This window comes from Equus przewalskii, chromosome 2, assembly GCF_037783145.1.
Source record: "Equus przewalskii isolate Varuska chromosome 2, EquPr2, whole genome shotgun sequence".
In the NCBI taxonomy this organism is placed as follows: domain Eukaryota; kingdom Metazoa; phylum Chordata; class Mammalia; order Perissodactyla; family Equidae; genus Equus; species Equus przewalskii.
Window position 1 is genome coordinate 668,807 of NC_091832.1, and position 27,743 is coordinate 696,549.

General features: G+C 45.9%; 1 protein-coding gene across 26 annotated transcripts in view; it reads right to left on the reverse strand.

Moving 5' to 3' along the window:
* Window positions 1-27,743, reverse strand: part of FGGY (FGGY carbohydrate kinase domain containing) — a 377,677-nt gene that overhangs the window by 326,163 nt on the left and 23,771 nt on the right. For 24 of the 26 annotated variants that reach the window (XM_070591700.1, XM_070591756.1, XM_070591722.1 and 21 more), the window contains 2 exons: window positions 17,926-18,037; window positions 11,743-11,894 (listed from right to left, as the gene is read on the reverse strand). In XM_070591700.1, coding sequence (XP_070447801.1) covers window positions 11,743-11,894; window positions 17,926-18,037 — 264 coding nt within the window. Of the gene's footprint in view, window positions 1-11,742; window positions 11,895-17,925; window positions 18,038-24,038; window positions 24,283-27,743 lie in introns of those variants that run through there. The other 2 variants (XM_070591773.1, XM_070591810.1) reach the window with 2 other exon arrangements.

Genomic DNA, 27,743 nt, shown 5'->3' on the forward strand with positions numbered 1-27,743 from the left:
CTAAGCTCTCAGCACACTTTACCTGCAGCACACAGAGGTCCCGTTTCCTCAGACTGCCAGACCTTTACCCAAGCCGTTCCACCTACCAGGCCTGCCTTTGGCAAGCATCCACCCGGGTGCTCCCCTATGCCAACCCATCCACTGGCCCCCGGCCTCTGTCTCCTCTTCCCGACTCCCCTCCCCCATCCAGGAGTGTTTCCAGAGGGACCTACTTCCATTCCTCTTATGGGGCACTGTGACTTCATTCCTACCCCTCTTCTTGGACGGGAGCAGCCTGAGGACTGGGACTCTGTTTTGTTTACTGCTTTACTCCCAGAATTTAATAAAAAGTACCTGGTATAAAATAAATTTTCAATAAATATTTGCTGAATGAATGAATGTCCTTGATCAACTCTGGCAGAAACTGACTAGCACCACCCTATCTTTAGACACTTCGAAACCTGCACCGTTCTTTCAGCCAGCGTCCTGAGAATGCGCACTCATGAGGACAATGCTCTAGAAGCTACTACTAACAGTGCAAGTGAAGCTGCTCTGGAAGCAGGTGCCTGGGATGGCTCAGGACGGACTGGGTCCCCCACTCCCCACCGCTGGGCCTGGGAGCTGCTGCGGAAGGACCACAGGCGCGACTGAGACTTGGGTTGGAGGGCCAGCCCCACCGCTCACTCTCTCCACCTGCCCCACCTGCCCCAACGGGAACAATGCCCGCTCCCAAGCCGCCACAGAGACTGAGCACAGACAAAAAGCAAAGCGCCCGTCCCCAAACAGTGAGAACTCGTCCATGCTCTCTTGGCTTTTTCACCTGCATCTAGAGATAAGCATATGAAAAATAGACCTCACTAATTTTCTTCCCCAAAATCAACTTCCGTCGTAATCATCAACTGAAAATACATCACTCCACCAGCACTCTACAACGTACCAAATACCTTCTGAGACTTAATATTGCCTTCAACACCATTTTATAGGCAAGAAGTGCCCACAAGTGAAGCAAATTGCCCAAGATCATGCAGACAGTAAGTGAAAAGCTGGGGTGAAACCCTGGGCCGCTTGAACTACAAACCCAACGCTCCTTCACCACTGGCCGGCAGCTGCTTCCCAGCCATGCGAGGTGCTCAGCAAACACTTGCACAGTGACTCACTCGCTCAGGTCCCTGGGCGGGTCTCTGACTGGCCGCCAGAGCCAGACCACACGCCTCCACACCAGGACAACTGCGGCAGGCTTCACTCCGGTCCCAGTGCTCTTGTCTTAGGTGTGCAGAGTGCCAGCACTGAAGGACAGCTTCAGGGGCCATGGAGGCCAGCTGTTCTGAGACACCGGCCAGGGACTAGTGCTAGTCCACGGCCAATAACTTGCACTAATCAGTCGTGAAGTAATAATAATAAAAATAATATTAGGGAAGATGAAATCCTTATTATTAATAATATTATGAATAATTAATTGGTAAAAAGATCTTATTTCTTAATGGCTTGCTTTGCTTTCCTTGGGCAAGCTCCAACACGCCACACATGTAGCATTACTGGGAGAAAATGTCTGTCTGTATCACAGTTCAGACCCTTCAGCAAAACCCAAAGGAGAGACAGAGGCCAGGAGGGCAGAGCCAGTAGAAGGCAAGCGGCTCTCTAATTTCCTCTGAGAGCCCCTTAGTCTTGCATTTGTGTGTGTGTGTTGAGGAAGACTGGCCCTGAGCTAACACCTGTGGCCAATCTTCCTCTTTTTTTGCTTGAGGAAGATTGCTGCTGAGCTAACATCTGTGCCTCTCTTCCTCTATTTCGTGTGGGATGCCGCCACAGTGTGGCTTGACAAGTGGTGCTAGGTCGACACCCAGGATCCGAACCCGCAAACCTTGGGCTGCTGAAGCAGAGCATGTGAACTTAACTGCTACACCACTGGGCCAGCTCCTCTAGTCTTGCATTGTTGAGCCAGAAGACACTGACCGTTGAGACTGCAAAGCCTGGAAGCCAGACTAAAGCAGCTCTTTGAGAGGGTATGGGTTTGGGTTTGATGGGGCTGCAGGGTTGAGATCAGACTTTCTTTTATTACCGAAGTCTCTCACGAGTTTTACCTAGGCCATAGCCTCTCCATACAGGAAGGATTCAGAGAAACATTGGCTTTTATGGGGGGCCCTGAATCACTTTACCTGTCAACCAGCAAAGTGGCCACAGCCCAGTGCATAGAGACAAGTCTTAAGTGAGGTCCTGGCTGCAGACGTACTTCCAGGACCCCTGGGTGCAGAAGAGGCAGGGAACTAGCTGAGTCATTTATTCATTCTTTCAAACTACAAACATTGAAGGTGAATGCATAGGGAAGGAGCAGCCCAGCTCTGTAAGAGGCAACTCTAATGTGCTGGAGCACAGAGAAAAGAGGAATGGGCCGGAACTGCATAGTGGAGGGGATCTCAGGTCTCACCCAGTCTCAAGCATGATCCTTTAATGGTGAGCCTAACTTAGGATAACTCTGATAACTTCTTTATTCTAGAGTTCATATTTATCTGAAAAATTCAAGTCAGACAAAGGTGTTATCTGGGCCTTGAAACTTACATTAGGAGGACAGCTCTGTCTCCCGAGGCATCTCATCCACAGAGCAGACGGGGCCCCTGCTGATGAAGGCTGCAGTATGACTAGCTAACCTTTATAACTCCTTTCTAACTCATTTCCTAGAGTTAGAAAATCCAAGTTTGCATTCCAGCATTGGCAGAAGTCACAGAATCAGTAAGGGTAATCTACTTAACTCCCTCATCCTCAGGTCCTTTATCTGCAAAGGAAGTGATAACATCTACCTCACAGGATTTCCATAGAAATAAGCAGCGAGCCGACTTAAAAGTACACGGTAGATCTTTAATAAACTCTCAGGCAGGTGTTGATGATGTTGGGAGACAGCAGTCAAACAGGGTCAATATCTCAAGTAGAATTTAGGAAGTATCTCAGAAAGGTAAAATCTCTTATGTTTCAAACTGCTTTCACAAGTGTAATGATGTCTCAGCTTACTCACAAAACTTCAGGTGGGGTGATGGATGGATAGAGGGACAGATGGCTGGACATACATGTGATCCGGGATAAAGCAAGTACAATAAAATGGCAATGGTGGAATCTAGTGACGCTCTGAGTGTTCACTGGAAAATTCTTTCGACTAGCCTGTATGTTTGAAAATTCTGTCACAGCCTCTTGCTCCTAGACTTGGGAGCTCCCCAAGATAAAGGATGCTCCTGGCTTCCACCCTCCTCCCCATCACCAGGCACAATGCCTTCTACAGATCAGTCACTAGACAAAAGTTGGTTTCACTGACTAAATGAATATGGCCCGACAATAGCAGCACAGTTATTCTCATTTCAAAGATAATGGAACCAAAACAAGGGTAAAACCAACCCATACGCTCAGAGAAATGAGCTTTACTTACCCTTCCAGAAGAATCCCCTGTCTTGCATCTTTTCTGACTCTGGCCTGCCTCCCTTGCCCCAATCAACATCTATCTACCCTGAGCCTCCGGAGTTCGAAAGTGACAGTTCACCTCAACAAGGTCGACCGTGCTAAGGAGCTCCTGTATCATGACATACATTAAATGCATCGTCTTTTTTAGTGTCTTTTATAAAGACAATATTTTCCTCCGATAGGTGTGACCTCCACTTTAGCCACAGTGAGAAAAGGATCTTGTTCAATTTTTGTTTTACATCAAATCGCATCATGAAGGCATAAAGCCAGTCAAACTTAGCAATCTTTCTCTTGCCTCTCTGGTTAAAAACACCTGGATGCAGCTGACATCCCCGCACAGCAGTCAGCAAGGCTAGCAGCAAGGATGCTGGTCCCGTGGGCTTGACTACTATAGCCGCGATTCTGGCTCTGACCAGGAAATATGAATTCATTTACTAACACTCATTGAGTAGGTTCTCAATGCCAAGCACTGTTTGGCTCTGGGGCTGCAGCAGCCGGGCATTGAGAGAGTCGGTTCTCACTCATGGAGCTCAGAATCCACCAAAGCAAACGAGAGAGGGACACGGCACAGAAGGAGAAAACCAAGACAGGATCAAGCGCTAAACGGGCCTTCATGAAGACCCAGTCCTGACGCCTGTGGACAAGGAATTTCATCTCAGGAGGCTTGTTGTGGTCGTCTGTAAAACATGGCAAATAGTAACATCTATCTCACAAGGCCATGTCATAGACCAAATAAAGAAAATAGATGTCAAAGTCTGCCATAAGCCATAAAGTAAAATACAAAATATAGTATTGCAATAACAGCTGACATTTATCAAATGTTACTAGATATCAGGCCAAGCCCCTTTTTTGGTCTGCTTTTTAAAATTTTTTGCTGGACTATAAAACTATAAGAATACATCACATATTTGGCACAAGTCAAATATGCCAATGCAAGGATGATAAGGAAAGACTGCTCTGTCCAGGTAAAGGAAGGAGACCATCAGCCTCAACACTCCATATATTCAGTCACAAGCCCTGTTGATGGGCAGACCACCCTGGAGAGAAAATCTACAACAGATGCCCTAATAACAGCCGAGAATGCCGTCCACATCGCTCAAGGGCCGCGAGGAATCTGGTCTGAACGTCACAGGGTCCCGGCGTAAAACTCTCAGCAGAGGCAGTTTGATTCAGTAGATGAGTCTTGGATTCTCTTAGAGGCTGAAGGGAGCAACGTAAAGGGGTTATCCGCCTCAAGAGCACAAAGCCGCAGCAGAGAGCCCGGAGGACACACTGCCTCAGTCTAGGGCCTTCACTTCACACACAAAACAAGCTGTGACTCAAGCAACAGGACTGAAGCCAAGGGGTGGCTCTGGGGTGGAAAGAAACAGTAATACTCCAAACTTCCTCTTCCACAGTGAGGAAGAAAAAATTAACTTATGCTCAGCCTGCAACGGGTCTTTACTTTGGGAGGAAACTATTGGACAGACACACCCAACATCCAAAATGGCATGACAAATGATTTCATAAGTTCATCCATCCATCCATCCATCCGTTCAAATATTTACTGAGTTACTAGTGTTAGATACTAAGCAGTGCCATCGGTGCTAGGGGCACAGAGATAAAGGGGGCACAGTATCGTGTGATAAACTCCAGGGTACAGGTGTGAGGATCCCATCAGGGACAGAATGAAGGACCCTAATCAACACTCGAGAAAGTCAAGGATGGAGAAAGTGAAGCAAGGCTCCCTGGAGTCTTGAATCCGTGTAAGTTTTCCCAAGTGAAGGAAGAAATTACTATAATTTTGCCAGGCAGAAGGAAAAGCCTGAGCAAAGACCCAGGGGTGTGAGAGAAAACAGGTACGGTGTTCTCAGAGCCACTGACCAAGGACTTCACCGCCTGGAAAGTCTTTCCATTTCTCCGAGCAGTTTGTTACAGGAAAAGCAATGATGGATTCCTTGAACAAATTCCCACAGCCTGGGCCTCAAATCCAAATGCCTGGAGGGTGGAGCTGGACAAGCAGGCTGGGCAGCAGGCTGGGTGGGGACTCTGTGGAACGAAGGACACTTGCTCCTTCTAAAGGCGGCAGCTCGCACTCAGCTCTGGACAATTCCTTCCACGTGGGAATGTGGGCCCAGGACTGCTGAGTCCTTTTGTTATTTTTGCTAGAGAAGCAGAAAATCTGGCGCCTTTTCTGGTAAAATTTCTTACTTTTTAAATGTTGGAAACTAATTAAAAAAATTTTTTTCAAGCACAGGGTGGGTCAAACAAAACCCATCTGGGGACCAGATTCAGCCTGTGGATGCCAGCCTGCAGCCTGGGCACGCAGGAAGAAACAAGCGCCCTCGAGAACAGGCAGGGAGGGCCAATGGACAGAGCCCAGGAGCTGGAGGCAGGCTGGAGCGGCTGTGAATCCTGGCCCCCTTCTCACTTCTTGTGTAGCTTTCAGGAAACCACTTAAGCACTCTGGGTCTTGTTTTCCTCATCTGTATAATGGGATGAGAACACTCTGCTGACTGAAGGGCTTAGAGGAAATACTGCATACGAAGCCCCTCGTGCAGTGCTTCTTAGGAGAACAAGCCCAAGAAGAAGAAAAACATCTCATGCTAAATGATAAAGTTTTGTCCACCAGAAAGGTTAGCTATGATGACAAGATTATTTTTTAATGGAAAATTACTAAGAAGTAATAAAAACATGAACATTGTGTTATAACAGTAGCAAACTATTCCAATCATGGACAGGGTCCCATTATTAACGCCTTTTGTATACACAGCCAGTGTGTTTTCTATACCGAGAATTTCTTAAAACAAATGCATCTGTAAGACTGCACATTCAGTCTTATAATTTTTTCCCTTTGGCATTATAGCATACTTTGTAGTTGCTATACAAATATTTATCTACCCAGTACATAAGCCAGAGCGTTTCTTTTTAAGTCATAAAACAGATCATGTCACACCCATGCTTAAAATCCATCAACCTTTTCCCAATGCTCTTAGAATAAAATCCGAATTCCAGCCCATGGCCTCAAGGCCAGGCAGGCTCCCCTGCTCCTCCCCTCCCAGCCCTGTGACCTCCTTAGCTGATCTCACAGGTGCTCTCCTCCCCTCCATGAATCTCCTGCTCCCTCCTCCTGCAAATCTCATCATTCAGGTCAAACAAAACCTCCCCAGAGAGAACATGCTAGCCACGCCAAATCTGTTCACCTGTGTTTTCCTTCACAGCATTTTCCAGAAAACGAAATCACTTTGTACACCTATTTGTCTCCTCGTCTACTTTCTGCCTTTCTACACTGGAATCTAAGCTCCCAGAAGCCGACCCAGGGCTGTCCTCTGTCTCGCTCACCTGCATCCCCAGTGCCGTCACAGCGCCCATCCCAGAGGGGACACGCAAGCAGCACTTGTTAAATGAAAACAGGAACCCACTACCCATCGTTCCCAACCTGGGGTCCTCCTGAAGCCACCACTTCCAAGTTGCTCCCCTGACGAGCCCATCCAACCGGTGCAGGGCAAACGCCTGAAGGGGCAGCAGAGTGAAGCGATGACGAGCTCACACTCTGCATCTGAAATGCCAAGGTTCAATCCCAGCCTTGCCATTTATCAGCCGAGTGACCTTGGGCAAGTTGCTTAACATCTCTGAGCCCATTTTATCACCTGTAAATGATAACACTTATTTCATAAGGTGGTTGTGAGGATTAGATAAGTCTAACATAGATGAAATGCTTAGAAAAGCGCTAGATATATAATAAGCACTCTACACACTTGAGATACTGTTCTCACCTATTTCCTTATTCGCTTCTTATTGCTTAGTCGATCTATATATTTCCTCTCCAATCATACTGTAATTTCTTGAAGGCAGAGGCCACTTCTGGGTTCCCACAGTGAACTGCACAGGCCCCACAGGATGGGGAGGGGCAGAGCTGTGGGATGGCTCTCGAGGCAGGTTTGCTTACATAGTATCAGACGATGAGGAAGTCATTTCACTTCTGTAAGCTTCCATTTCCTCATTCACAAAAAGAGATAATATCTACCCCACAAGACTGGTATGAAGATTAAATAAAACAATCCCTGTAAAATAAAACAATTCTGGGGCTGGAGGCAACAGAGAATTTTAGAGGAAACAAGGAGACGGTCTCTGGTAAAGCAATGTGCTTCGCGGCTCAAAGCTGGCTGCCTCCTGGTACCGGTATCGCATATGGATACGGGTGATCCAAAGAGACAAACGACTCTGAAAACACGCTTTGTGATCTTCCACTGTCTATTTTCTATGATTGTCTCTGACAACTTTATGGTGGTTTTTAGACACTTTCCTTAGCTATTAGCCAAACAGGAAAAAGATACCACTGATTACAGCCAGCAACATGAAACGAGATATTTTAGTGTTTAAAATTCTCTCAGTTGGTGAGAGGACGTTACTGACATATCCATCAGCAGAGACAAACATTTTTAAACACAATGGAAATGAAAATTAAAAGTACCTTTTGAATATCTACTGTATAGGGCACTTCACCAGCAGCTGAGTAAATTACAGTAATTCCGCAAGGCTGAGGTGGCTATCCTCGTTTCACAGCTAAGCACACTGTGGCTCAGAGAAGTTGACTCAGCTTGTCTAAGGTCCCCGAATTGGTAAATGGTGGAGAAAGATTTAAATGCAAGTGTGTTTGGCTCACATCCTTTCCTTTTTTGTTTCAGAACTGTGTTCCATCTCCCAGAGTTCCTCAGCATCCTGTCTTAGCTCTGCTGCTAAGATCTGATGAATGCAGGTGAGCAGTAGAGACCTATGCGTGGAATTTAAAGTCAGAGTAACCCACAGAGAAAGACTATAGTTTCTATCACATTGCCATTAAAAAGGAAATGGTGCATTTCAAAGAAAGGAATTTACATTGTTTACCTTTCATAAAGTTTCAAGATGAGAAGAAACCCAAAGACAAGAGAACAGATGTTACTACATCCTCAAGAAAAAGGAAAGAATAGGCCAGGCAAGGCACTAAAAGTAAGTGGGAGGCCTCTTATTGATAGAAGGGACCAGGACCAGGCTTTCCTGACCTCTAACAGAGTTTTCTCATCAACAGTTCCTACTGAAAAGCACTTGGCTGCCACCTTCCACAGCTAGACACCTCTCTAGACACCCAAACTCCAGGTTTCTCCAAAGAATCTACATATACAGGAAAAGTCACATTAGAACCAATCAGAGCATCATTTACTCATTTTCCCAGTATGTTATCAGGGGACCAGAAGCAGAGGGATATGGACTGGGGAGATGGGAGCAGCAGACATATTTTCTAAATCCATCAACAAAATCTTCTGACATTCCAGTCAGTTGTTTCCAGACCTTGGGAAGGAACAATGAAAATCTCAAACTATAAAATGATTAGCTTTCTGCTCTGCTGACAACGGCAAAATGAGGCAATGAGTTAAAAGACCGACTGGAATATCTCCATGTAGCCCCTACAAGCCAGTTAATCATCTCCATCAACACTGGGCTGTCAGGACTGGCATCAGCCCGTCAACTCTCTTGACCTTCCTCAGTCTGCGCCTTGTTACCCTACAATCTTTCATGTTTATAAAGATAGGAGACTCCAGCTGTTCCGGCCTGACAGAACTGAATTTACATTTGGCCTTCATTAAGAGGAGAGTCAGAATCATTGAGACCAAATGGGAAAGCCAGACTGCTAGGGGTTATGAAAAATTCAAATGGCATTTTTCCTTTTATCTGACAATTCTTATTAAGGAGACATACGTCAACCCGAAACACACAAACCTTAAATGTAAAGGACAGGATTAAAATTCCACATTGTGGGACGAGGACCCAAGTGACTTTGCCCAAGAGCTACGGTGGTCCTAGTGCATCACTCCTGTCTACTGAGAAGTCTGAACCCCACACTCTGCCCAGCTCCCTGTGACGTGTGATTCCAGGCTCAGGACAAGGGACACATGAACAGCAGCAACACTGAAGGGAGTGGCCAGCTCTGCTCCTCCGTCTGGCTCACCCCTCACGGCCACTCAGCCTCAGCATCCTGCTGATGTGATCTCCTCCACCCCATGGCGCCTTCTCATGTGAAGGACAGCAACAGGCCCTCACTGTGCCACTAAATTATTCAAAGCACCTACTGAGTACCTACTATGTGCTAGGCATTTGGCTAGGGGTAGGGGCACAGCCATGAACAAAACGACATGATCTCCACCCTCCTGTGGATCCCAACGGTTGGAGGGGCCAGCATTACACAGATCATCATAGGAACTGACACATCACCAATTTATGAAAGACACCATGAAGTAAAATTAAAAGTGCAGTGACAAGAGACCTCTGACTTACTCGAGGGTCAGGAAAGGCTTTTCTAAGGATTTGACAACAAAGCTGGGATCTAAATGATGGCTTAGAAGCAGTGGTGATTGGAGGGAAGACTACTTGGGGCAGAAGGCAGAGCATCACGTTGTCAAGACCAGTGGTCAGCAGGCTTTTTCTCCAACGGTCCAGAGAGTACATATTTTCAGCTCTGCAGGCCATACAGTCTCTATCTCAGCTACTCAGCTCCGTCACTGTCATGCAAAAGCAGCCAGTGACAATACACAAATGCATGAGTGTGGCTGTGCTCTAATTAAACTTTATTTGTGGCCACTAAAATTGTAATTTCATATAATTTTCACAAGTCACAAAATAGTCTTCTTTTGATGCTCGCTCAACCACGTGACGATGTAAGACCCATTCTTAGCTCCCAGGACATCCAACAACAGGCAGCAGGCCAGAGGTTGCCACAGGCCACAGTTTGCCAACCCCCTGGTCAAGACTTGGAGGTGGCAAAGAACTGGGTGTGTGTGAGGCCCACTGAGTGGATCCCTGTGGATGGATTAGAGTGGGCCAGGTGAGGGAACACAACAAGCGGAGAGGGAAGGTCAAGTGGCATCCCTCACCATCTTCCGGGCCATGTTACAAATTCTGGAATTTACCCTAAGAGCAGTAGGCTTAAATTCTGGCTCTCCCATGTGTTTGGGAAAGTCACATAACCCTCCCTCTCAGCCTCAGTTTCCCATGCTGCCCACCAGCCAGAGCCTGTCAGGACTACATCAGTCCCCGGCTGCAGAGCACAGAGCGGACCACGGGGTGCTGTGGAGTTCTACACCCCGACGCCTACGCCAGCGTACATTGGGATCAAGTTTTCAAACTGGTCAGTCCAACTCTCTCACTTTATAGATGGAAAAAGTGAGGCTTGGGATGAGACCTGCTTTGCCCAAAGTCACACAATGTGACGTCAGTAGAGTCAGAATTAGAATCCTGAAACCCTACGTATTCAAACTCTTAGAAGTCTTTCTACAAATTAAAGCTTACAAAACAGCTAAATGTACACAGCAGCTAACAAGGAAGCCAGCCTTGATTACTCAGGACCTTTTTGCTTATCTCCCTCCTGCCCCACGTGGTGATCCAGGGACACCGTCTCGACACCCTCTGCTCCCCAACCCCACACACATCTCGAGTAACCCAAGACTCGGCCCACCTGAAGCCTCAGAGCCGGTAAACGAGTCAGGCCAGGGCTCACTCCTTCAATGGACTCCCTCCTCACCAGACCACCGAGGGGTTTTCAAGCCCCCGGTTCCCAGAGGACTTGCACTTGCTCACACGCACATCTCTAATGGGAAGCACGAAGCTGACGTCACCACTCTCCACACTCCATGAAGGATCCTAACATCTGGAAATGGGAACCACCCGAGTGCTCTGTCCGCGATCTCCATCGCACTCAAGGACAGGCAAGCTCCAGTGCAGGTGAGGCGAGAAGGGCAGACCCTACACGCCACCAAGGCCACAGAGCAGTCACTGGGGCTGAGCACGCATGAGAAAGAAAGTTCTGGTCAGAAGATCTGGACTTAAATGCCAGCTCCGCCACTTTCACATTGGAATGTAATCAACCTCTCTGAGTCCCAGTCGAGTACTGGATATGAAGAGAGTCGATTTTGGAGTCAGCCAGTCCTGGGTTCAAATCCTGACCCTGTCACGGACTTAGTGTGCCGCTGCAGGTGAGCTGGTTAATCTCCATTAGCTTTAGTTTTCTTGTCTGCAAAATACAGACACCCCATCCCCCAAAAAAACCTACTTCATAGGGTTGCTGTTAGGATTCAAAGAGAGAATCTGTGTCAAATACTTATCACCGGGCCTTGCATGAGTCAAGCATGTTAAAACAGCAATGATTTAACTGCAACCTAATCAATAAAATGGGAACTACCTTCCTCAAAGAGTTGCTGGGAAAAATCAAACATAATGGACTTGAGCAGGGTGGCTGGACAGACAGAGCCACAATAAATGGAATCCTCTGCTGTTATTAGCGGCCTCTCCTCAACCCTATGCACTCACCTCTTTTAGCCACAGAAGTTTTGGGGCCTGCATCTCCACAGACATGACACCCCCGACGTACTGCAGGACGCTGTGCTGGGTTTCGTTGATCCTGTGGACCTGACTGACCGCCCGGTGGTCCAGCCACATGATGATGTTTCGACGGGAATCCCCTAGAAAGGAGACAAAGACACATGCACGTTCTTATCCTTCTAACTCAAGGGGCACTATGGCTGCCCCAGGGCACAGACGGCATGACTGCCATAGTTTCAGACATCCACAGTGAAGCCGGCAGGAGCGCCACCAACACTGTTCAGGGCCCTCCACCCCAGCCCTGCGTCTTCCCTCAGGAGACGTGTCCTTTGAATACAGGGTGAGGCGTCTGCACTTGAACCCATAAGACCCGCCAATCAATCATAGCGTCACTCATTCTCTCTCCACTTCTCCCCTCCTCCTACCCTTTCTGTTCTAGAAAACTTTTCTGGGTATATATTCAGGAAAAAGCCTACGAAGTAAGCCTAAAATATTTTTTCAGCTTTTTAAGATCTGTCTCCTTTCAATATGGACAAACATTTCAATGGAATAATATACCTAATAGATGTACACAACAGCTTTCATCCGCTCATATTCCCATTTCTTCTGGTCACTTAATTAAAATCAGTTAATTTAGGTGTTTTCTCCGTGCTTGGTTGGTTGGCTTGGTGGAGCGGGACGCACTGGAATCGTTTCAGTTTGGGAACCGTTCGGATCTAACAGGGAGTGCTGATTCTTGCAGTTACAGGCAGAGACGTATTGAGAAAGTTATTAAGCTTTTCTCAGCCTAAGCGCCCCTATCTATAAGACAGGGATAACAGCACCTAACGGCACACAGGGTTAACCGAGACTTTCATTCATGGAACAAAGATAATGTGCACGCAGGGTATGATAAGTGCCTATCACACAGCAGGCCGTCAAGAGGAATACATCACAGGGACAGAACTGAAACCAGCCGGAAAAGGGGCGTGAGCACGGCCCCTCACGTCCTACCTCCACTGCCGCAGCCCACAGGCGCCTGGCTGGCCCCCTGCCTTCCCCGCCTCTGCTCACTCACCACACACACTGGGCTGGGCAGCACTCTCCCCATCCTCGGCCTCCGCAGAAGGCCAATGCAGAGGACAGCAATGAATACACCTGGGAGACGGTAAAAGAGAAAGACAAACGGGCCCAACGGTAACCGAGCCAGGCACTTCACACATTATTTATTCAATAGCAAAATCACCGTAGCAATTATATAACTTTGTTAATAACACACGTTTATAAAGCTCTGCATGTGTGCGTCCCAGGCCCTGAGCTGCACACCTGACACACACCATCTCACTTAACCGTCAGAACAACTCTCTGACCTCGGTCACTTTAACAAACTGACTGCAAGGCAGAGGACATGCCCACTGTCTCACGGCCGGGAGAAGCACGAAGTGTGCTGTGAATCAGATCTGTGCAGAGAGCGGAAAAATAAACTGGGAAAACAAATGTGTACCTGAGCTACCCGCTACACATATCAACATGAATAATGATACCAGCTGGGATATTTTTAAGCACAATATGTGTATACTGTCCATTGTTGCGGGTACACATACGCTGTCAGAGCACAGGAACAACGTGCCACTGAACACCAACCACAGAAGAGCGCTCCCCTGCTGGGCAGGTGTGGGGGGAGGCAAGGGCTGCAGCTTCAAGTAGTTCTTTCTTTTAAAAAAAAGACTTGTGGGGGGCGGCCTGGTGGTACAGCGGTTAAGTTTGCATGCTCCACTTGGGCAGCCTGGGGTTTCAAAGGCTGAGACTCCAGGCACAGACCTACACACCACTCGTCAAGCCATGTTGAGGCAGCATCCCACATACAAAATAGAGGAAGACTGGCACAGATGTTAGCTCAGAGCCAATCTTCCTCATAAGAAAAAAAAAGGAAAGGAAAAAAAAGATATGACAAACATGGCCAAATTTCATCTGTTTATCATCAGTAGTGAGTACAGAGGAGGCTGTTATTTTCCTTACTCTTCCATATCTTTCAAAAACAATTTTTAAAACATAAAGAAATGACAACCTAAGAAAATATCTAAATTAGGTCATCGTCATCCTACTGAGGCAAGGACTCAGTCACTGGTTTGCCTGCCTGGCGAGATTTCAGGACCCAGAAAAGCTCCCCAGACAATAGCAATACTTTGCAAACAACGGCAAGTACATGAGACCTTCCATACGCACAACAGAGATTTTCTCTAAACAGCTGAGTGATTACAGCGCATGACAGAACTGCTTAAAGCACCGCTTCTCAGCTCTGGTTGCATGTTCGAGTCACCTGGAGCAGACTAAAAATACTGATGTCCAGGTCACATTCCAGAATCACCATGGGATCCGAATGTGGGTTTGTGGGCACACACACATCCACACACGCAGATGCACAGAGTATGGGGATGTGGGCACATGCACGTCCACACACGCACATGCACAGAGTGTGGGGGTGTGGGCACACACGTCCACACATACACATGCACAGAGTGTGGGTGTGTGGGTACACACGCACGTCCACATACACACATGCACAGACTATGGGTGTGTGGGTACACACACGTCCACACACGCACATGCACAGAGTGTGGGGGTGTGGGCACACACACATCCACACATGCACATGCAACATGTGGGTGTTGAGGGGAACAGTATCAGTCTTGCTTCTTAAATAATGTATACAATGTACCTGCAGCTGCTTTAAGACAAACACCTGTCTAAACTTTCACCTGTAAAGACAGCCCCGCGCCCCCCAGCTACGAAAGCCTCTCCATGAAGAGCCTCTCAACATGCAGTCAGAATCACACAGTGAGAACTGCATGGAATCGATTACTTTACTATATTTATCATTATTAATTAATAATTTTCATTGTAGACAGAAAGCTGGAAGTTAATCTCTTTTCAGAAAATCACAAATGAATGACTCCACTGAAAGGTCACCCATCTCTTATTGAGCATCTACTATGTGCCAGGCACAGTGCTGAGTGCTAGGACACCAAGAAGAAGGTGCCACAGTCTCGCCCTTACAGAGCACGTGGTCAAACGGAAAGGGTGGTCCCCAAGGTGTGTCGCCTGCCAGAGCAGGAGTACCAGACACAGAGCAGAAGAGGACGAGCACAGAGACGGCCCTGGCCAGCTGAGCCTGAGGCTGCACAGGAAGCTTCTACGAGGCAGGAAAGCTTTAATTTAGTTCTGAAAATGACTGGCCATTGGTTAGCTGGCTGAGCAAAGAGCGAGGAAGGAAGTTCTACACCAGAGACATCACGGGAAACAGAGCACAGACCCACGAAGGTGTCGTGTTGTAAGAGGATTGGAAGCAATTTGGTAGAGCAGAATGTGGTTCATACAGTCAGTCTACCTAAGGGCAGATGACGCACCCACGTACTCATTCAATTAATATTTGGAACACCTTACAGCTGTTCCAGGCATACTTGAGGGAAATTACTATGATTCAGCAAAAACATCTAAATATTAGGTTTCTGTTGCAGGGTAGCCTAGGTAGTAACCCCTTCTCTGACCCCAAATTACCACCCTTGGGCCCTCTTCCTCCCACAGGCTCCTGTGGTGGGATGACCCACTGGAGCCATGCTCTGAGCCGCTTGGGCTGCAGGGGTCAGAAGCACCACTGTCCAACCACAGGGCTGTTCCGCTCTTCACAGGGAGAAAGATCAAACGGGGAGGCTGACAATGAGACTGGTCTTCCTAAGCCACTGTACTTAATTTACTTGGGATTTTTTTTCTTCCATTTTTGGTTGCCATCTAAAGATGGTAATGGTTTTGCCCATCTTGTGGGTTTGGTTTTAATGGTGATCGTTCACTTCCTGACCCCACCCCTTGATCCTCACAATTACTCATTTAACCAATCAAGAGTTGGTCATGCCATGGAGGTGGAAGTCTTTAAAGAACCTTTAAACCAGCTTTAAAATTTGAATTTCATTTTCCAGCACAGCATAATCCATTTCAGATAAAATCTAACCTTAATAGAACTTGCTGAAAGTCAATGAACTGTTGAGGGTGCCTGCAGTGGATGCATTTGATGAATGGGGACATTTGAATCTTTTAGGCGGAATGAAATTATTTCAACACTTATAATTAGGGTTGCAGCCCAGCTACCCTTTTAATAGAAGGGCTGTAACAGGAGGCAATTCTGCCTACAATGAAAAGAAGATGGCACCCAGAGAGGGTGTGTATGTAAGCAGGCTTAATGAGGAACTCTCTGCTGCTGCTGCAAGTGCTCTTGGTCCTAATATTAACTGTCCATTCATGTGTACCCAGTGATTCTCCACGTACTAGAATTACCAAGGAAAATTTTTAAAAACGCTGACGGCCTAGCCTCACCACAAGCCAACTGAATACAAATTTTGGGGGTAAGCCTTATGAAATGGTAATTCAAAAAGATCTCCAGTTGATTCTAATGCACATCCAGAGTTAAAAACCATGCATTTCAGCAAATTAGAAGGTAAAGACTCCTTTGAACTTGGGGCTCTTAACATCTAAAGTCCCACCCAAAATGAGACTTCCTCCAACAGCATCCCTAACAGACTGTCACCTGGCCTCTACTCAACGCCAGCCAATAAGGGAAGCACTGGCAGCCACCCCAAGCGGCCAGCTCCATGGCCAGCCCTGGCTCATAACCGGAAAGCGCTTGCTGCTGAGCTGAGGTCTGCAGGCTCCACCCCGTTCCTTTGGTCTCTGCTTTCTCAAGTGGCCCAGACCAGAGCTGCCCTGCCCTCCTGGGCCAGAACAGTGTCCACTGAGCCAGTGGTCAGCCAATGGGAACAAGGACCACTCATACTCATCTTTGAAGCTCCAACACTTACTAAGACAGGGCTTGACACACAGGAAACGCTAACAAATGTGGCAAAAGGGGAAAAAGTATGCACATGTGTGTGTAAAAGATGGTCACCATTACCACTGTGTTCTAACATCCATTTGCATACTTTTTCAGCACATGTAATTTATAACAATCCCTGTTCTATGCATGAGGTCCATAGAAGTGAGTGGGACACATTCTCTTGAGTTAAGGAAGAAACTGTTCTGAGCATTCAGGTGTCAGGTCCTCACTTAATTCCCACAGCAAAGCTACTGTTTCATTATTCCGATTCTTTCAGAGGAGAAATTCTCCCGAGATATGTAGAAGTTAAGCAACTTGCTCAAGGTGTCACGGCTCAGCAGGGCTGCTGCCTGGCTCCGGGGTGCCCCAGCATGCCCCAGAATCCACAGCCGCCAGTGAGAGAAAGGCACAGCCGCAGCAGTGTCCACAAATAAGGTTCTTACACAATCCAGCCCAAAACACGTCTGCAATGGCTATCTGGAAACAACTGAGTGACAATGCCGAGAACCCCACTCCTTCAGATGGAACGTGCAATTTCCAGTGCACCATAGTCTCCACCACTCCCAAATGTCTTCTGCTCATTAAAAGGTTAAATATCAGTTGAAATTTATCTCCACACGTGTGCTATTATTTTTCTCAAACCTGGCCTACTTCACTCATTCATGTTACCTACCTACCCAATTATAGACTTTTGGGTTTGCAACTTCAGCGCTGGCATCACTGGCTAAAATTCCTCAAAGGGGACACATCCTCACCCATGAAAAATTTCTGATGGTGAACTCAGTGGCACTTACATTTGAAACAGCTCATTACTGTACTCACAAGTGTCTATTAGAACAAGATCATTAAACGGGACTACCCTGTGGTCTGGCAATTGAAAATAGAGCAGTCGTCTGTTTCCAGCTCCTGAGTGACACGTGGTCCTGCCTGCCTGACTCTGTTCCCTTTGAATGGACTTGGCTCCCTGACTCACATGAACGTGGCACAGGAGCTGCAGATGCAAAGTCACTGCTGGCACTGGCCCCCCTTCCTAGCAAATGCCAGACCCCTTGCCTGTTTCCAGGCTACCCACTCTGAGCTAAGGACCCCAAGTCCTTTCTTCATCAAGCTCTCTAGTGTGGCTCTTCTGTTTTATGGAGCCAAGCTTCTCTCTAACCTTGCCCCTGATGTCATTCCACTCCCACCAACTGCCTCTGGGACATGATTTCCAGCCTCCATGTTCCACCTTTGAGTCTCACTATGAGCAATAAGAGACACCTGACCTCATGTTCCACCTGGGCCCACGCCAGTCCCCAAACCAGGGAAGAGAGAGGAAGAAACGGTCCTACCTTCAAGGTTCACTGGCAGAGGATGAAACTGCTTGTCCAAAACAACCAGAGAACACGTGGCGTCAAACCCGAGCCCCCGAACTTGGTTTACGTCGATCCCTTGTACCACTTTCTATTTTAAAAACAAACAAAAAGCATAAATTACAATGCAGGCCTTTAAAAGATTGAACACAGTTACGACTAGAAGAAAATGAACCACAGAATAGAAAAAATATTTACAACATTAAACAGATAAAGATCAAGATGACTAAAATATCAGAAGATCCTATAAATAAGAAAAAGACAACCAATATAATTTGAAATAAGGCAAACGGAAAGTCACTTCACAAAATAAAAATAGTCAAAGAGCATATAAAAAGATTTCAAACTCCGCTACATAAATAAATGCAAATAAAATACACCAAACTTTGCTTTTCATATTGGGGACAATGCGAAAGATCAACAGATTACAGCAGTGGCAAGAAAAGAAGAAGCAGACTTTCTCTTACATTATTCTAACAGCGTAATAACTCAGACAAATTTTGAATAATAATTTAATAGTATTTATTAAAATTAAAAACACACAGGGGCTGGCCCCGTGGCCGAGTGGTTAAGTTCGCGCGCTCTGCTGCAGCCGGCCCAGTGTTTCGTCAGTTCAAATCCTGGGTGCTGACATGGCACTGCTCGTCAGACCACGCTGAGGCAGCGTCCCACATGCCACAACTAGAAGGACCCACAACGAAGAATATACAACTATGTACTGGGGGGGCTTTGGGGAGAAAAAGGAAAAAAAATAAAATAAAATCTTAAAAAAAAAAAAATTAAAAACACACAAAACTTTTGGCCCAGAATCCCACTTCTAGGAACCCATCTTAGCAAATGATTAGGATGAGGAAGTAAAGTTATATGAAGATGAAGGTTACCTGTAGCCCTGCTTAAGGACATGTTTAAAAATTGGAAAAACTACTTTTTATTAAATAAACTATAGCACATCTGTAAAACAGAATATTCTATAGCCATTAAAAAGAGAAGGGTAGAGAAGCAATTTCTGGGTGTGGTAGTATGAAGAGTTAGCAAATAAAAGTATGAAACTGGACAAAATCACCAAAAACAACCAGTTTGGGGCTATAGAACTTGACCAAAGCCACATGACAAATTGAGAAGCATTTATTCTTGACAAATTAAAATTTTAATTAAAACATTCCCACAAGAAAAAAGAAAAACTCTAGGACCAGGTGGCTTCACTGGGAAACTCTGTTAAACATTCAAGGAAGAAACCATACCATTCCCACCTAACTTGTTTAGGATATAGTGAAGGAGGCAACATTTTTCAGCAAATTTTACATGGCCAGTGTTACCCTGATACCAGAGTCAAACAAACACATCAAAAGAAAGGAACACTCCAGACTAATCTCTGCCATGAACACAAGCATAAAAATCCTTAACAAACCAAATCTTGCAACATACAAAACATGCATTAGGCACCACGATCATGTGGGGTGACCCCAGGAATGCAAGGGTGGTTTAAAATCCCTAATGAATTAATGTATTACACAGATTAACAGAATAAAGCACAAAAACCAAATGATCATCTCAACAGATGTAGAAACAAATGAAACAACACACTCAGTAAAGCAGGAAGGACGGGAACTTCCACAAGCTGACAAAGAGCATCTACAAAACCTGCAGCTGACATAACGCCTTATGGCAAAATTAATGATTCCTCCCTCCTACAAACAAAGGAAGGCTGTTGTCTTCCACCACCTCTATTCAACCCTGCACTAGTGCTTCTAGCCAATGCGATAAGGCAAGAAAAAGAAATTTAAAGCATACAGATTAGAAAAGAAGATATTAAAATGCCTTTTTTTTGCAGAAGACACGATTTCATATGCAAAAAATCCTAAGGAATCTAACAAGAAAAAAAAAAGCTAGTAGAACTAATAAGCTTAGTAAGATCACAAGATATAAAATTTACATTAAAAAAAGTTGTATTTCCATATACTAGCAGCTAACATCAAAATTGAAATGAAGAGAATAATTCCATTCACAACAGCATCAAAAATACTCAGAAGTCAATTTATCAAAAGAAGTTCAAGGCATATACCCTGAAAACTACAAAACATTGCTACAAAAGAAACTACAAATTGGAGAAATACGCCCTATTTGTGAAGTGGAAAATCCAACATTGTTAAGATGGCAATCTCCTCAAATTAATCCACAGATTCTACACAACCCTTATTGAAATCCCAGCAGGGTTTTTTCTTAGAAAGTGATAAGCTGCTCCTAACATTTAGATAGAAATGGAAACGACATAGAAAAGCCTAAGCACTTTTGAAAATAAAGAATAAAGAACAATTATGCTCCTGATCTCAACTTACTATAAAACTACCATCACTAAATCAGTGCAGCATTGGCACAAGAATAAATCCACAGATTAATGGAGCAGAACAGAAATATGAAAAATAAATGCAAATATTTACAGTCAATTACTTTTTGATAAAGGTGCCAAGACAATTCAATGGGGAAAGGACACTCCTTTTCACAGCAGTGCTGGAACAACTAACTGCTCATATGAAAAAGAAAAAAAAAAATCTTTACACTTTTAGATTTTAACCTCACACCATACACAAAAATTAATTCAAAATGCATCATATCACTAAACGTAAGAATTAAAAGTATAAAACTTGTAGGACAAAATCTTTGTGACATGGATTAGACAAAGATTTCTTACAAAGCAAGACATAAAAGAAAAGACTGATAAATCTGAAATCATCAAAATTTTAAAATTTTGCTCTTCAAAAGAAATCCTAAGAAAATGAAAAGATAAGCAACAGATTGGGAGAAAATATTTGCAATTCACACATCTGATAATAGATTTCTATTTAGAATACACAAAGAACTCTTATAACTCAATAATAAAAGGACAAACCACCCAATTATAAAATGGGGAAAAGATTTAAATATACACTTCACCAAAGAAGACAAACAGCCAACAGGCACACGAAAATATGCTCAAGATCGTGAGTCATTAAAGAAATGCAAATTAATATGACAATGAGATACCATTACATACCTACTAGATCAGCTATAATAAAAAACATTGACAATACCAAGCATCAGAAAATTGTGGAGAAACTGGAACCCTTGTACATTGTTCGTGGAAACGTAAAGCCACTTCGGAAAACAAAGTTTGGCAGTTTTTTTAAATATAACATCACACAACCCAGCGATTTCACTCCTAGGTATCTACCCAAGAAAAATAAAAACACAGCCAACACAAAGGCTTGTATAAGAATATTCACAATATCCCCAAACTGGAAACAAATCAAATATCCATCGTGGCTTAACCAAATGGTACATCCACAAATGGAATAGCGCTCAGAAAGAAAAAGGCACGGACTACTGATATGGGCAACAACACAAATGACTCTTCAAAACATTATGCTAAGTGAAAGTCAGACACAAAAGAAGGCATGTTGTAGGTTTCCATTTATATGAAATTTCTAAAAAAGAGCACCTATAACAAGACAAAGTGGATAAGCAGTTATCTATGACTGGGGCAGGGAACGGACTGCAAACAGGCAACGGGAATTTTGGGGGTAAAAAAAGAAGTGCTCTAAAACTGGATTATGGTGATGATAGCACACTGTGTAAATTTAATAAAATCACTGTATTATACATTTAAAATGGATGAATTTTACAGTACGAAAATTATACCTCAAGGTGTTAACTATTAAGAAAAGGTAAGCTATAAAAGATGAAATGGAGAGATACCGTCATATATTAATAAGGTGAAAACAAAGAACATCCAAGTGTTAACACGGTCGCCTCCAAGAGCAGACACAGCAGGTGGAGGGATGGCAGTGTCCCTTCATTAGGTGATTTTTAAAGCTGTAGAATAATAGATTTATCGATTAATTCTACTTTTTATTTTTGTTTCTATGGTTTCCCATCTTGAAAAAGCATCAGTGACCATAATCATTAACATTTCCCGTTAACTTAAAACAGGATAACCACCTTTTAAATCCCACAAAGCTCAACCCTGGAGTGCCCAGCTTCACGGAGACGCGCAGTCCTGGCTCCTGTCTCCGAGCTCCAGCCTTGTAATTCAGCATTCTAGCTGTTACTATTTAATATGTTCTTCAAATACGAGCTACACACAATTATTACACATTTTCGCCAGAGAGAAACATTACATTTTTTTCAAATAATAATACAATACATACTAAAATACTCCTATGGATTGAGCACCTGCCACGTGCCAGGTGCTCCACATACATCACCTTAGCTCATCCTTACAAAGCCCTCTGCAGAAACATTTAGCATTTCCACTTCATAAAGAGTAAGTGGAGGCCTGCGGAGGGCAGGGGGTGAGCAGGCCCCAGAGACTGAGGGACTTGAACTGGCTCCTGCCACAAAGCCAGCAGATGGCAGAGCCAGAATTCAAACTCGGAGCCTGGGCTCCATTGCACACACTGCCCGCCTGAGCCCTCAGAGAAGTCTTGCTGCCCAAGGGACGACTGCTGTGCAGCGGGCTCGCGCTCTGGGGAGAGCATTTGCTAGTGACCCCCCTGTGACCGCTGGCAATACCTCTGCCCACAGCACCAGGCGAAGGCCCTGTGTGCCTTTGCTCTACTGACCGATCCAGACTTCGAAGAGCGTGAGGACCGAACCGAAGTCTCTGTCAGGCAGCACGACCTCACTACAGTGAGGCACAAAGACCTGGATTCAAATCCCAGCTCTGCCACTCTGGCTATGTGACTGAGGGCAGGTCACAATTCCAACCATTCCATCACTCTCTCGCCTTGCTGGATCATGTCTCTATGATAGGCACGGCTTCCTCTGCCTGGAATGTCCTTCCAACTTGGCTTGCAAATCTCTGGGTAGTGGCTAAGATCAACGGTGTTAGGTGTAGACTGCCTAAGTTTGAGACCAGGCTCAGCCACTTACTAGTTATATGACTGTGGGAAGCCAGAAAACCAGTTTCCTAGCTGCACAAAGCCATGACTCACACGTACACCTCCTAATGATGTTATGAGAATCCAGCAAATTAAGGTGTGATTAGCCTGACATCTGGCATTCAGTGCACAATAAATAGCAACCATTATTGGAGTAAATTAGCTGCCTCAAATCCTCTTTGAACTCATGAGGCATCAATCAATCAATCAATCAGCCAGCCCTAACTTCTGCCTGCCATGCGGCCCTACTGGCCTCCAGGCCCAGATTGCCCATGTCCAACTTGGGCAAGCCCATCTCACACAGGCCTGCAGTCAGTCAAAAGGGGGACTGGGGAGAAAATGCAGAAGGTTCAACAGAACCCAACACCACAGGCAGCTTTGGAGTAGAAAGGAACGTAGCAGCCACCTCTGGTTCCAACTCCACCACTTCCGGGTCAGGAAATCCTGCAGCACGGATCCCATGACGCCTCCGAGCCCGTTTCCTGAGAGTGAGAGGTTCCCCCTGGGTGAGCATCAAAGGCTCCAACTGGTCTAAAAGTGCTTTGGAGCCGGCAAACCTTGTAGGAAATGTAAAGGACAGAAACCCACTTGAGCTGCCTTATTAATTGTGTCTACGGAGTTTTCTTTATGGACAAAGCATAGCATAAATGCATGTCAGTTACTCTTCATGTAAGCACCTATAAAAATGATAGGCAAACAGGACAGCAATTGAAAAGAGTGGATAGACTTCAATCTTCCTAAGAATTATGGTGGGAGTAACCTTTCAGCAGAAGCCAGGAAAATATTCTCTTCAAGTTATTTGATGAATCTCCTCTGAAGGCAAGCAGAGTTCTATGCTCTAATCACAGCCTTTCAGTCACAAAGGTTCAGTGTTTCCAGCTCTAAAATAGAAACTTGTCACAAGGAACCGGAAGAATAGTTGTGACATGCATTTAAACCTGATTTGGTTAGGTAGCCACTGTTATTTCCCCACCTTATATGGAACCGCCTTACGATCATGCTTACCCATGAGTGGGACCCCTCCCCCTCCCAACCCCACTCCCATGGAAACCATGCCAGAAAGATGGCTGTCAGGGTCACACTCCCCAGAAGGCCCCTGGGACTTGACCCGGTGACCTGAGGATTCTTTTTTTATACTTTTATTCACAGAAGAAGAAAGCAGTCTAGTAAACTCACCCTAGCAACCTGGCATCACGGGAATTTCCCTGGCTAGAGAGAAAGCAAATTGCTCTTCTGAAGAATTTCCAGAGAAGATTTCTGCAGCCTCATGTGGTAGCCTGGTCCATGTCTAACAACTGTCAGCTCGTAGCTATGGGGCAGCACACAAATATTTGGGGAATGGCCTGTGTACGGCTTTGTTCTGACTATGGGAACCGGGTCCATCCCGCATGTGTTTTAAATCAGCAGGCTCTGCGCTATTGGGTGGGGCGAGCACGGCGTTCCTTAGAAACCCGACAAACACCGGAGAGACAGAAGCATACCTGGTTTCACCTTTAGCTCTCTTTGGAGCAAGGGCCCAAGCCTGGGGCTCCTGGACAGAACCCAGCTGGAGCAGAGGCCGTGTGGTCAGTACTATATTCTTTAAACCTTGATTCGAACGCCCGTGTCAGCTCCGGGGGTGCGTGTCAGATTCTGAAATGCCCGCTCCCCTCAGGCTCACCACTCCCCAGTGCCCACACAGTTCAAGTAGTCACTCATTCCATCAGTCAGCAAACGCAGTCAAGCTCCTTCTAGGCTCAGGCTGTGAGCTCTCCCAGGCATTTGGGAAACAACAGAGAGCAAAACACTAAAAAACAATTCCTTGCTCTTTGGGAGATTACATTTTAGTAGGGATAGACAACAGCTAATAAACCAAATAAGTTATGCAGTGTGGATACAGGACACTAGAAAGCGATGAGTCATGGGGACAGGACTGCTGGAGAAGGGGAGGGAGCTGCTGAGAAGGCAAGATCGGAGGAAATGCTTGAAGGACCCAAGGAGCTGACCTTGTGGAAACAGGGGCAAAGTGTTCCAGGCAGGAGAACAGACAGTGCAAAGGCCCTGAGGTGGGAACAGCAGTAAGGCCAATATAGCTTCTGTGGGTGTTTGTTACCTGCAAGGGCCATGGAGGCACTCAGTTCTGCAGAGTCTACTCCAGGGACCAGTGAAATGAATAAATCCAATCCTGGAACATTACCAACACAGCATCCTAGCTTAGGTGTGGTGCTGCCCCTTGAATATAAGGTGGGGAGATGGAGGCCAAACACTTCCACTTACATCAGTGACACCAAGAGTCTTCCAAGAACAGAAACTCTGAAACTGCCTCTGCCTCCTTCCTCTCCATTGTCACCGAGTCCTGTTAGAGCTTCCTTCTCTTGTCCCTCTCGTCTATCCCTCACCAATACTCTAGTCCAGCCAGGCATTACTAGAGACACTAAGCACCTGCATGGACCAGGCGCAGAGGGTGTGCACTGCACAAGGCGCAGGGCCAGGCCTCCTGGAGCTTGGGGTTCAAAGGACTCTCAGACTCCAAAACCTCCTCAGAGGAATGAAACAGCCTCCTAACGGGAGCCTTGACGTTCAGTTTCTGTTCCCTCCAAGCCATCCTGTCGCCATCTGTCACCAGGCTGGTCAATCTGAAACTCAGGATGATTCTAGAGGAGCTCCATATTGGCCTCAGAGCCAGCTGTCCTGGGTCCTAGGACCCTGATGGTGCTGCCATCAATTCTAGTCTCCCCCCTTCCTGCTACTGGAGACCACCTGAGGCAGCCAGGACTGGCTCCTCAACACCCACCCAGCACTTCTGTCCAGACGACTCCTCCAGTTCTGAACATGCTCTCTCCGTTCTCAAGAGTCCCTTTCAACCTGCCTTCCTTCCTCAGGCTTCCTGCACTGACTGGGAGCTGGGAGGTACCCATTTCTTTAATCACACATTCTGTTTACGCTTCCTGAGTGCACTGCATGTTAGGACCTAAATGAGTAAACTATAGGTCCTGCCCTCCAGAAACTTAAAATCTCGTGGAGAAGATAGATATTAATGCAAAAAACAAATGAGTTTATTATTTATTTTATTTCATTTATCTTAGTTTACTATTTGATTTATATAATGATTTCATTATTCGATATTAATCAAAAAATGAATGATTCACAAATCATGTGATGCTCTATGAAGAAAAAGTATAAGATACTGTGAAAACATTTAATAAGTGAAGTAAGGCGGCTGGAGGTGGTACTGGGCGAGAAAAGACTTCTTCCTTGAAGAAATGACTTTTGAACTAAATTTACCACAGCACTATCCAATGGAACTTTCTGAAATGATGGAATTCTATATCCATGTGGTCCAATTGACCAGACACCAGCCACACATGACTACTGAGCACTTGAAAGGTGGCTAATGCATCTGAGGAGCCAAATTTGTAACTGCATTTAATTTTAATTAATTTAATTGAAGTAGTCACATGTGGCTAGCAACTACTGTATTGGATGGTGTGGATCTAACAATGAACAGGAGCTAAACGTGTTGGTGGAAGGCGGGAGAATGTGCAGGCAGAAGAAAGAACCGGTGCATGAGTCCCGAGGCCAGATGGAGCACTATGTGACAGAGGACATGGCCCAAGGAGAGGGTGGCTGGAGCGCAGGGAGCTGAGAGAAGGTCACGAGGTGAGCCAGGAAGGCAGGTCCAAACCAGGCAATGCAGGGCCCTGAAGGCCAGGTTAAGGACTCTGAGGTCTATGCAAATGGCGGTGTGATGCTACCGAAGGGCTGTGAGCAGAAGAGTGACAGGGTCAGGTTAGCAATAAAAAAAGTCACTCCAGCTCCAAGAACAGACTGGAGCGGGGAAGGGCATATCTGAGGAGACCAGATAGGTTCTTAAGATAATCTAGACCAAGATGAAGGTGCATGGTGTTGGAGAAAAAGAGAAGGCATCGATGTGACCCATCCGAGTTCAGGCTGATCGCCTACTTCCTGGGGGACCCAGGGAAAGTCACTTAGGTGCCCGGGTCTTAGCTTTTCTTTTCCACTGTCAAACAGGAGTAACAATCCCTTCCCCACTTACCTGTTATGACAGTCAAACAGAGATGAGTGTGCTTTGTAAACCATACAAGTTCCACGACCGTAAGAGGGTAACGGGACCGCTCAGTCCCAGGGCCGCTCCCTCTTCTGCGCCCTCTCCCTCCAACCACTGCTCACATAGCGCAGCCCAGAACAAAACGGCACTTCACCGGCTTCAGAGGGGCTGGTTTTCTCCATGCAACTGAGCCACTTCCTCCTCAGGGGCAGAGAGCTTGCCGCATACCTCGCCTACACACGCCAGTGCCCAGCAGAGAGCACGGCATAAATGTTTGCAGACTGACATCAACACGTGCCTGCTGGCTGAGCGACTCCCCAGCTTGTCCTCTCCTTCTTCCTGACGGAAGCTGGTACTAACTGTATGCTAACTTGCGTGGTCTGGCCTGTTGGGGTGATTGAGATTTGTGGCTCCCTTAAAATCAAAGACGGTGTACATGTCCAGTGCTTGTACATTTCCATGGAATCGTTTAGGTGTGTGGGCACCAAGCCAACACAGACCTGCCAACGTCAGGGGCAGTGGGGAGTGGGACAGAGAAGTGGACTTGGAGCCACCCCGCTTGGGGTCTAGTCCTGCCTCAAACTTATTAGTTCAGAGCCTCAGCATCCTCTTCTGTCAAACAGGAAAAGCGGCAGTGTCCTTCTTACCTCAGAGTTACCGCAACACTTCAACAACGTGGGGCACGCCAGAATAGTCTTCCTTCATTTGTTTCCAGCTCTTAGTATCATTAATTCTACACCAAGTTTGTGCCACATGACGTGTGAGATGCTGGGGTCACAGGGATGAATCCATGCAAGAGCTCAGCTCAGGGTGTAAAAGGGACCAAGCAAGTT